We start from the raw sequence: 12,418 nt of genomic DNA on the forward strand, positions 1-12,418 counted from the left end.
TGACAGGATAGCTGTTTATTTTGTATTTTTCATCTCACTAACAAGTGATACCAACTGAAATGTTTGACTGCCTTTAATTTCATGAAAATCAAATGACATTCCTTTCACTATCTGGACAAATTAATTTTATTTTCCCTCTTACTGAACTAACACTTGCTTGTCAACAAGCACATTCATGTATGTATGTTTAAGTGACTGGATTAAATCCTTAAAATATGAGATGATGTTAAAGTTTATATTCTGAAATTAAGAGAATATATGTACCATCATTCAATCTTCTTTCTCACCTTTCTACAGAGAAATGATGAAGAGGCAGTTGTGGATAGAGGTGGAACTCGCTCTATTCTCAAAACACATTTTGAGAAAGAAGATTTAGAAGGTAAGATTCTTTTTTACCTTGAGATAACCACTCGTATGCTTTCCTAAAATGTTTAACAGGGAAATTAGAATTCTGTTGCAATCTGTAGAAATGAAAAAGTTGATATCAGATAATGGTAGTGGGGGAGATGGATATGATTGTTTTAGTGTGGTCTGGAAGGCCGATAGGCAGACTATCAATCTTAGAAGCATTCATTCATCCAACAGACATTGATTGAGCCTCTGCTATTTTCTAGGTACTACGTTGCCTTTCAACGATTTTTAAAATCATTTGGGGGATAAAAAGAAAAAGATAATAACAAACTGGCATATTAGGTGCTATATGAGGGAGAACAGGAAAGGAAAGGCATCTTACTCAGCTTGTGTTGTCAGAGTAGACTGATACTAAAATGTTAAGGACAATTGGTATTCTAGTTTTACCTAAATATATATGAGAGAAAGGAAGGCACCATTTGTGTGTTCTCTTCAATAGAAAGAAGGTCAAATCATTCAATACGGAGGTAGTATGGTCAAATAGGTAAGTGTGCAGGTTCTGAAACCAGACTGTGATGGGTTCGAATATCAGTTTTGCACTTTGTTACGGAATCTTCAGCCATTAGTTAGCTTCCCTACATCTCATTTTTTTCAATTGTTAGATGAAGGATCACATGGCTATATTTCCTAAAGGTTTTTTTTAAAATGAAAATTAAAGAAGAAATACTTAAGAGCAGTACTTGGTATAAGAGTTACATAAATAATTTAATATATACATACCACTAGTTTATTTTTATTTTTAACCAGTAACTATTACTAGTGAGATACAACATACAATGTTTTTCATCTCTGTTGAAAAATGAAAACTCTAGGTGATCTTATGCAAAATTAATCAGAGATAGCTGCTGATAATCTACTGTGACTGAGAAGTAAGGGTTTATTGTTTTTAAGAATTATAATGAAGCCACTTAAATTACACTTAAATTTATTTTTCTTGGATCTTGAGCTATAGCAATTAAATAACAGGAGGGTAAATAGAATATTTAGAAACATCTTTCAGCCACCCTCAGTGTCTGACATTTTGCTTGATATATAAATACCCAGATCCAGGAAGAGTATACTTATGGGGTGATTTGCTGTGCTATCCATATTCATTGCACAAATTGAAGAGAGCAAAAACCTAAAAATCAAAACTATAATGGATAATATAAAACTAGTATCTCTTTGCATTTGAAATATCATCATATAACTTTTTTTTCTCCAGAAGCATATTTACTCCTACTTATGACATGCCATGACGTAAGCTATGCTTGTATTCACTGAGCGTATATGTGCTTACCTGGTAGGGAAGATACCAAGATCATTATACACATACAAGAAAACCCAATAAGGCAAAAAGTTAGCCTAAAAATATACTTGTTCCAAGGAGAAGCCATTTTGGGTTTGAAGATTGTAACCCACATATGGATAACTAGATGTTAACAGTTATAATGTGGATATAATTACTGTATGTCACCATAATTATGAGGTATTTTAAGTAAAATATTTAAAGGAGTGATCTCTGGGTGAATATGCATAATATAAAAATAATATTTGATATGGTCATTTTAATTAATTATTATATCAACATATATCACATATGTTTTCTTTTTACTGGGAATAGTTAGGAAATTTAGTTGACATTATAACAATATGTAATAATAGAGATTCTGAATGGCAAAGCACAAATGGATGGGTCAAATTTTGTTCTGTTTACTGATGTCTATAGTTGGTATTTTAATTCCAGAAGTAAATAATTATGATAGTCATTAGTCATTAAAATTAATATTGAAAGTAACATCATAAAATGCATTATATTTCAGAATTTTGAAAGTAAACAGAAAAAATTGAATTTTTAAATATTTGTTATGTTTCCAGATCATATTAGGCAGAGGATTCTACTGAGATGCACACAAAAAATTACTGTATCTGTTAGTGGTTCCAGACTGATTACTTTGAATCAGAATATAACGCAGGAGCAATGGGATGGATGTCATGGTTCAGGGAAAATCAGTAAGCAGCATAATATAAGATGAATAAATGAAGAATGATAGTATTATGTAGGTAATAATGGTAGAAGTTTCTCCTTCTGTATAATTAAAGGAAAAGACCAGAGCTTTACTTTTTAAGAGGTTCTTTAATAATGTAGATAAAAGATATCAACAGGTATTTATTTTAAGTGAAATAGAGTTGGGAATTGCTATTGAAGACAAGCACATTTTATAAACTCATCTTTCAATTAAGATGTTAAATTTGAACATTAATGTTTCTCAAGGCTTAGGTGTATAAACTTAGCTAATAGAATTACTGGTATAATTTAACATTCTGAGTACAGCTTGTCAAAATGCCATATAGTTAAAAATATCTATAAAGTTTCAGGTGCAATGATTTAATGGAAAATGATCACCTGGCCAGTGTGAGCAACAGCTTGCTATAATATAATAATGTATTCACATATATTATATATTCTGATGATTTGTCAAAAGTATCATTTCCCCCACCAAACTATTTCTTCGTTTGTTTACACATATCTTGTGTCAGTTTTCTTTCTCTTCCTCTATTAGCTAAATTCAAGAGCATAGAATTTTACTAGATTATGTTCACCTTTTATTTTTTATATCATGCTGTCAGTAAATTCTTTGCCTTTCTCTCAGTAGTGTCTCTTCTAGTCTTTTTCTTCTGATTCCCTCTGCTGCTGCTCTCATTTTTTCCAGCATTAAAAATGTGTGCACATTTTTCCCATAGTCCACCATCCTTAGTATTACTAGAGTGCTCTTTCTAAGCATTCTTCCATTTCCTATGGTAAAATGTAATGTGAACATTGAACCCCTGTAAATAGACCACCTCAGGATTCTGAGTAAGAGCAACAATTGTTGGGTTTAAATGATTTTTATTTTTGGTCTCCCCCATCTATGAAGATTAGCACTGTCTGAACAGTGATATTACTGAAGGAGAAACACATCAATACCCTTGAGATTCCTTCTGCTTGCTCTTCAATATATATGTAGTGGAGAGTGTTTGATAAAACCACAGTGCTCAGTTAAATTTGAATTTTAGATCAGCAATGAACAACTTTAGCATAGCTCTGGCATATAATCTTTTTCTTTGTGATTTTCTAATCACTCTATCTGGCAACCTTAGCAGCAAAGGTTAGGTTTAATCACTTATTCAGTGGATCACCTCTTAAAGGATCGAGGTACTTATTTCTCTAGATGCCATGTGTGCTCTTGTCTCTCATCCAGGAATTACTTGAACTGACGGGACTAGCCTCTTGTCTACAGTAGCTACCTCACCTGTGGCATGTTGAAGTCAATAGATGGTCAGTAGAATCATGTAGAGGCCTGGATTCTTTACTTCATAAAATATTATGGGCTCAAATGCGAAGATAATATAAATAAAGGACCTAACACAAAGCTATCCTATAATGTAATTCTATCAATGGCAATCATCTCCCACTTTCCTCATTTTGCTCAATGTATTCCTAAGCTTTAAGAAAGCGAAAAGACTTTATGACCATAATTATTATAATGTTAAGAGTGGTTTTCACTAAAATGTTGCAAGTGCTGATCTTATAGTTATGATATGGTATTTTGCAAGTAAAAAAATTTGAGAAAATAAAAAAATACAAAGCTAAAACTTAGGCCTAGACTTCTTCTAATCTTTTATCCCAGAAAATTGCCAATAGAATGAAAAATTAGATTTCCTTGGGAGAAACCATGTTGGCATTCCAGAGACAGAGGAGGGATATCAAAGATGAACAGGCAAAGAAAAAAGGATATGTTACATTCTGGGACTGGTAACTATGGTGAAGTTAAAACTTTGGGATTTTGTACATGACAGTAGGGTGAGTAGAGAAGTTTGGCTATTTGCATAGGATAGGGTAGATAGCAGAGAATGAGTTAATTCTTAAAGGAACTCAATGAGGTAAGTATAATAATATTAACTCCATTTTATAGATAAAGATACTAAAGAATACAGGCCAAGGTCATATGACCAGCAAGTGGTAGAGCAGAGATTCAAACCCACAAGGGTCTGGGCTTTTAACAACTATATATGGAATTAAAGATAATGCTGAGTCTTGTTTACTACGTGACTGAATGGGGAAAGATGTTCAGTGACTGGGAAACTAGGGCACATTTACTCATGACCATTTGAAAAAAAATTGAGACAATCTTATTATGAAGCAATATATAATTTGATGCTTATTTAGTTCCCACATCACAATAGTTTCCAAGTTGATTTTGCAAAAACTTGAAAAGTTTTAGTTACTAAATTCCCATTAGGCAAATTAAAAAGTCTCTCTCCAACTGCAGACTAGTTTTATTATAACTTAATGTTTTCTTATTTTAAATTATCTTCTTGCTGTACCACAAAATGAAAAATCTTATTGTTTGTATTTTCAAATGTCTTCTCTGCTATTTTTGGTTGATTAATTTTTGTGCAATTCACATTGTTGATATATGCTTAATGCTAATTGATGGTACAAAGTTATGTGGTACTTGGTCCATTGGTAATAATGATTGGAGTTAATTAATTGCACATAATTCATTTTAAATCATGTATTTTGCTTGCATAACACTGTGTATTTGAGGATGGGAATTAGGCACATAGACTAATACTGAAGATTTCAGAAACAATAGCTAATGGTAAATTTTATTCCTTTATTCATCTAACTTTGTTACCTGTGCACATTTCATAATGAACTCTTCCATTTTCCCCTTCACTATTATAAGAACCCAATCAGAATAAGAATCAAATAAGAGGATAGTCTTTTAAAGTCTTTAGTAATGGAATTTAAGATTTATTTATTTATACAAGAACTGGGGTATGGGTCAGAGGCACGGGAGGGTGCGAGAATTCACCAGAGACAGAGCTGGGAGCAGAACAGGCAGAACAATGGAAAACACTGCTGAGGGGAGCAGCGGGTGATACAGGAGCGGTCTGCCGCACAATGTGGGTTTCTCCCTGGCTGGCCGGGAATTGAATCTGTGCTGCAGAGGCTGAAGACAGCTTCACAGCTCGGTGCTCAAACTGCTTTGCCACTGGGGAGGCCCCTGGAATTTATTTTCTACAATTAACACTCAGGTGAAAAATACACCATTCTTCATTTTAATTGTTTCATATTTTTTGTGTACTTGACCCACATCAATTTATTTTATCTTTTATTTTTTATTATTATTTCTAAATTTTGTATATTATTTCTAAATTTTGTATATTATTTCTAAATTTTGTATATATATTTCATTTTTGCACAATTTATGCATTTTCATCTTGGTTATAGTCCCATACAATTCCTACCCACCCACCCTGGTGTTGATCCCATTCCCTCCCCCCCTCCTGTAGTGTGTCTCTGTCTCTGGTTTATAGTTGCTTGTTGATTTTTACTTTATTATAATTAGTCTTTTTCCTGGTCCCTTATTTAGGTTTTCTAAATTCCTGCTGTGAGTGAGACCATCTGGTATTTTTCTTTTTCTTTTTGGCTTATTTCTCTGAACATGTTCCCTTCCAGCTCCATCCATGTTGCTGCAAATTGCATGAGTTTATCTTTTTTGGTTGCTGAGTAATACTCCATTGTGTATATGTACCACATCTTCTTGATGTTGGTGAGGATGTGGAGAAAAAGGAACTCTTCTGCACTGCTGGTGGGAGTGCAAACTGCTCCAACCACTATGGAAAGCTGTGTGGAGGTTCCTCAACCTGCTAAAGATGGAGCTTCCATATGATCCAGCAATTCTGCTCCTAGGTATTTACCCAAAGGACACAGAAACATTAATTCAAAAGGGCACCTGCACCCTTATGTTTATAGCAGCACTATTTCCAATAGCTAAGCTATGGAAACAACCCAAATGCACATCAGTTTATTTTGATATAAAATTCATGAAGATTTGTTTGAAGTGGCTGGTAACTTGATAATTATTGTTTGCTTTTACAATGTAATTAGGTTGTACTTCCAATAAGAAAGATCTAAAGTATTTTTATAAATTTGGTCATAAGTGGTTGTAGACATGCATTTACATGAAGATAGGAACATATAGTCTAATGTGCATATGTGGCTAAAAAAATTCTGAAAATGTATGGTTTCACAACTTGAGGGTCCTGATTATCCATTTTGCATTCTTTGTTTAGAATGTCAGTATTGGGGCATCTCTTTTAGAAAAAGCGTATGTTTTATTAATCTCCCTTCATTGTTTCTTTTAAGTCAGGCTGTCTTTAGCACTGTTCTCTACCTACCCAAGCCACAGTACAGTGTTTGAGGTGTTTGCTATTTAATATGACTTAGGACGTATTCTCTGTGAGTGAGGAGAACTGTGGTGTTTGTGTATGTAACATTTTCAATTAATTACTATTTCTGAGATAAAATAGATGAAAAGAAATTTATTTTCATTACATTCAAAATAATCCTATAAATATTAAAAGTGGGAATTTTACAGCAAAGAAATTATTCCCTTAATCCTGAAATATTTTTCTTGGAAAATATTTAATACTTTGAAATGACAAACTACAAATGACCAAAGCCTCTTAATATGTACTGCACAGGTTTATATTAACACTATACTTTTGTTTTGAGTTTTGCAGACATCTTTGATTTCAGTGTGCTCAATATTTAGTTATTTGGCTTAATAGTCCGGAGTAGTAATATGAAGGTGACATTGTGAAGGAGAGCAACTTAGTCTACTTCTTCATTAAATTCTTAACTCTCTATTTCACCTGCTAATCTTTCCCCCTAGAGCTTTCCTACTTCAAGCTCCTCAGCTGCATGTGATCATTACTTCCACAGGTTATCTCCTTTCTACAGGATCCTCTCTCAATCTAAGCGGCAGTAGGCTGCAGCCAATTAGGACATTTCTCAGGAATTAATCATCTTCACCAATATTAATTAAGTGCTAATGGGACACAAGCACAGAGCCAAGTTTCTGTTTTAATCTCTTTACTTTCCAAGGAGGTTTAGGTACTGGTGCTGTCAATAGGATACTTGATTTCTTGACTCTACTGGAAATAAATTACAGTGGGCACTTTGTACATAAATGTTTACATTTAAAATGCCTGTTGATATAAATATTGATGATAATGAGTTATGATTAAATAATAGAAAGAAGTGATGTTCTTAATGTTTTGGAAAATATCTATAACTTTAGCATACTAGTATCACCATACCTGAATAGAATCAGTTCCGTTTTGGGGTACCAGTATCCTGAGATAAATTTTCTGAATGTTTTCTTTTATATTTTCTCCTAGGTACCTTGTTTACCCTACCATTCTATCTTGTCTCTTTCCTGGTTACCTCATCATTTCTACTGCCCTTGGTATATCAGAATTGCTGAAATCACAGTGAAAAAAATGATTATTTTTTCTTCCCTTATCTCATTTTTATTCCTTAATGAGCTTTAGCTGGGAAGATTATAAAGGAAACCAAAATGATTAAAATCATGATTAGAAGAAAGTAAAATTTTAATTTTCCGCTGGTTAATTGAGCTCTTGTCTTGTTTCTGTGGCAGGAAGATTATGAATATTCCTTTTGATTATTTTCATACTGCTTCTAAATTACCTTAGGAACATTTGTGATAAAAGTATTACAGTCTTATAAGAAAGGTTTCTAATTTCTAACTAAATTATTTAAAATTATCTTTTTTCTTTGCATAACTCAATTTGTTTATTTTTTTGTCAGAGTGTAAATGGTTTTATTGGTGATGATGAAGTATGATTTAAAAGAGCATTTAAAGAACTCTGTGTAGGGGATAGAAGGCAGGACACGGAGCAGGTTCTCTATGATTCTATGCAGACGGGGTAAAGGAGGAGAGTCCTGGATCCCACAGTGGCTTTTGCAGGCTTTTATTGGGATTTACCAGGTACATGGCTGGCGAGGGAGGCCTGCCAGCAAGTCTTCTCTGTTTCTGGGCTCTCCAGCCTTCTCTGGTGGTGTCTGCTGCACTCATGGTTCTCCTTCTGCATCTCTGCTTCTCCTTTTCTGCTTCTGCTGGCATCCCCGTGATGCCGCCCTTAATAGCCTAGTCTCAGCCTAGGTGAATCCCATCTACATATGCCCACACCCTACTCCAGGTGGCCGCCATCAGGCATGCATTCAGGACCGCAGGGTTCCATCATCTATCCTAGTGGCGGGAGGGCAGAAAAGCCTGATACTTGGACCTTACCCTATACTCTGGTATAGCACTTCCAGACAAATAATTTTTGTATGCATAAAAAATGACGTTTTTTCCTTTCATCCCTTAAGTATGGAAAGTTGTGACCTGTAAAGGGCAGGACTGGCCACGGTGCAGGTTTTCTGATCGCATGCAGACCGGGTAAAGGAGGAGTCTGAGTCCTCAGTAGTTTTGCAGGTTTTTTATTTGGGGTTCACCAGTCATATGGCAGGCAGGGGTGCTGGCTGGGGGGCTGGGAGGACTGCCAGCCTCCCAGCCCCCAGCAAGTCTTCACTCTATCTGGACTCTCTGGCGTTCGTTCTGCTGTTTCTCGGCTGCTTCTCGGCTTCTGCTTCGACTTCTGCTGCTGCTGCTGGCACCCCCCCCCCCCGTGACACCGCCCTTAAAAGCACAGTCTTAGCTCAGCTGAATCCCATCTACCTATGCCCACAACCTATTCCAGGTGCCCGCCATCAGGCATGCATTCAGGACAAGGATCCATCATCTATCCTGATGGCGGAAGGGCAGAAAAGCCTGATATTTTCTTTACCCTACATGACCTTACCACAGTATTATTTTTTATAATCTTTTAAATTAAGTTAAAAATGGTTTGCAACCTGAATATCATTCAGAAATATAGAATCCCACCTCTTCATGTGTGTTAGTCTGCCATGATTTAATTGGATATATTGCAGGAAAGCATTTCAAGTCACAGTGATTAATACAAAACTGTTGTCAGTAACACCTATGTGGTCAATAACCATATGGATCATGAAAACAAAAGTCATATTTTTAAAGATGAGATACTGACTGTTTATGTGGTTTATTTCCCTTATGTTATCTCACTTTAACTTTCTCTTGTTTTATTAGTCTGTATTCTAGTTAGCTATTAAAACAGTTCTTTTAATTGTCAACTACAGTGGTCCTCTTTACTGTCATTTGGAATTCTCTGTCACTTTTAGAATATTTGACTAATTTTTTTTAAAAATTAATTTATTTATTTATACAAGCACTGGGTACAGTCAGAAGCGTGGGAGGGTGAGAGAATTCACCAAAGCCAGAGCAGGGAGCAGAACAGGCAGACTGACGAAGTACACTGCTGAGGGGAGCAGCGGGCACGGCAGGAGAGGTCTGCGCACCATGTGGGACCCTCACCGGCGGCCGGGGATCGAACCGGTGCTGCAGAGGCTGCAGGCAGCTTCGCAGCCCAGCGCTCAACCACTGCGCCACCAGGGGAGGCCCCTATTAATATTCTTAAACAGAATATTATAAGGATTAATATTATGAACAGATTGTCAGTTTAATTGTATTATAATAATAAGTTATAACTACATTACATATAAATAGAAATATGGTACTTTTTTTAGCCTTTAAACTGCTTTGTTTTTTTATGCCCTCATACATTTAAAATTACATATTCCATCATTATTCATTGAATCACTGTAATAGTAAAAAACTGAAAAAACCTAAATGTCAGTTAATAAGGAATTGATTGAATTATGATTCAAATAGTGGAATATTACACAGCCATAAAATAGAATGAGGACACTCACCATGAACTGATTTTATAATTATTTCCAAGATTATTGTTACGTGATCAAAGGTAAACTGTTTTGTTTTTAATTAAATTTTTTATTGATTAAATCAACCCTTAATATCTCTAAGCTGCTGCCATCCTTAGTATGACAGAATGAAACTTCATATTTAATCATCCATTCATTTCTTCATTTCTTCATCTAACTCTGTTGAGTATTAGTAACTTGCAAACACTGTTCCGTTTACAAGGAATATAGCAGTGAACAAAACAGACAAAAATATGTATCTTATATAGACATGCCCCTGAAGTTGATCTCAACAATACTTATTGCTAGACAGCCTATTAGTCTCAGTTTCTTCTGCCACCAGGTCGAAGTCTGGTGGCATCCAGAGATGGAGGTGATGTCCAGAGATGGAAGTGATGCAAGTTGCACTAGAGCTATGTTACTACCCACCATCATGTGTACAAGGACCTGCCCCCTAAAGCTGTTTTTCCTTTCTGGCTTATATCTACAATGTCTAGTCAACCATGCAACCTACCCTTTCACATACAGAAATGCCAAAACCTGCCTTGAGCCTTAAGTGTTTGACCTCTTAGTTACACAAGGCTTGCATTTTCCTTATTATAATACAGCACAAATGTAGACCTGTAGACCTTTTTTTCCATTTAAGGTAAGTTCCTTAGTACTACGTAACTTTGTAGCATAATTGGCCCAGACATGCCCCCCCCCCCAGAATAATCTAGTGGCTTCTATTGAGAAATGGGCCGGACTCTCCTTCCATTAATAGTGTTTTTTCGCGATGGGTATGGTTAGTGGGCAGCTGTTATTTATTCCTTCTTGTCTTTATTTAGAACACTATGCTTCAGAAATGATTTAATGACTAAATGTCCAAGCAAAGGGATTCAAGTTCAGTTCCCATCTTCCTAAAAGAATTTTTGGGTTCTATGTAAATCTGAGAATGAAAATGAATACAAGAAGGAAGATGACTCCTAATTTAGCTTTTCAACATTGTCTTAGATCCTTCATAATTCATTATTTTTTCATCTGAATAGTTTTTATCACTTAGCAATAACTGGTTTATAAACCATCAATATATATGGTGGCTTATAACAGCAACCATTTTATTTAGGTGAATATTATATAGATTATTAATTTGAGTTGGATTCTACTAATTAGTTATAATCTGAGTCAATTGACTTCTGCCTTTATAGTCAATTGATTGCTTGGCAGTGAAGATTAGTTGGTTTATAAAGTCTTCAGCTGCATAGCTGTCAGCCATCAGGCTAGCCTGGTATGTTTACAGGTGGCATGGGAGTTCCCAGAGAATAATCAAAAGAAAAACCGATGTGCAAGTAGACTCAGATCGTTGTTTGTGTCAGATTTACTGATTAATGTCCCATAGGTGAAAACCAATCACATGGCAAAGCCCAAATCCAAGGGTTGGAGGAAATTCCATTTCTCTATGAAAGAAGCTGCTAAAATATTATGGCCATTAAGAAATCAATCATGTTATCTATGTCTCATTTGAAAAGTCTTTTAAATATGCCAAGTATTTTTCATATTTACTTTCAGATGTTTTGATTGTTTTATTCCTCCAGCTTTACAGTTGAATTTCATCAACTTGCCTCATGGAAATCTCCTGTTTTTCTCCTAACTACTCCAGATTTTTCAAGCAAGGCTTTCTCTCCTTAATTACCATAATTCCCAGAATGAGTCAGAATTAATAAAAGACTAAACCTGGAAAATTTTAGTTTTACATTTTTTACTTTTTTCCTAGACTATTTTCCTGAAGCAAAGTGACTGGACTGTTCAGAAACCATAAGTTAATTAAAACGGGTTTAGATAGGGAGTACAGCCTTCTCTTTTGCATTCATTTCTAGTATTATCATTAATGTGTGTTAATTATTTTTTCTCTTTTTCTTGCAAAATAAAACTTATAATAAAACTTAGTTTTAAAATAATAGTGAAGGGCCTCCCTGGTGGTGCAGGGGTTAAAAACAACACTATCAAGCTATTGCCAGCCACTGCAGCATGAGTTTGATCCCCAGCCAGCTAGGGAGCTACCCACATGACGCAGCAGACCTCTCCTGTCTCTCCTGCTGCACCCCTCAGCAGTGTATTTCAGTAAATCTGCCTGTTCTGCTCTCCACTCTCTCTGGTGAATCCTCTCACCCCCTGCATGCTTGACTTACAGCCCAGTTCTTGTATGTATAAATAATTCTTTAAAATAAAATAGTGAAAGTGCATGCTTTTATGATTATAAAAGTACATGTTGTATCTTACCTTATTTTTTCCCCTTCTCTAACATGTATTTTACATTATCTCCCAAAATTACTTCTCTGTTTTTGCTCA

At 35.2% G+C, this 12,418-nt stretch overlaps 1 protein-coding gene across 8 annotated transcripts in view; it reads left to right on the forward strand.

Moving 5' to 3' along the window:
• The window catches only part of SLC4A10 (solute carrier family 4 member 10), a gene marked incomplete at both ends in the record, with an annotated part of 269,813 nt that overhangs the window by 102,476 nt on the left and 154,919 nt on the right, over positions 1-12,418 (forward strand). For all 8 annotated transcript variants that reach the window (XM_084240237.1, XM_084240240.1, XM_084240238.1 and 5 more), the window contains one exon: positions 298-379. In XM_084240237.1, the coding sequence (XP_084096363.1) occupies positions 298-379 (82 nt within the window). The remainder of the gene's footprint in view (positions 1-297; positions 380-12,418) is intronic.

This window comes from Talpa europaea (assembly GCF_964194135.1).
Source record: "Talpa europaea genome assembly, chromosome: 1".
Lineage (NCBI taxonomy): Eukaryota > Metazoa > Chordata > Mammalia > Eulipotyphla > Talpidae > Talpa > Talpa europaea.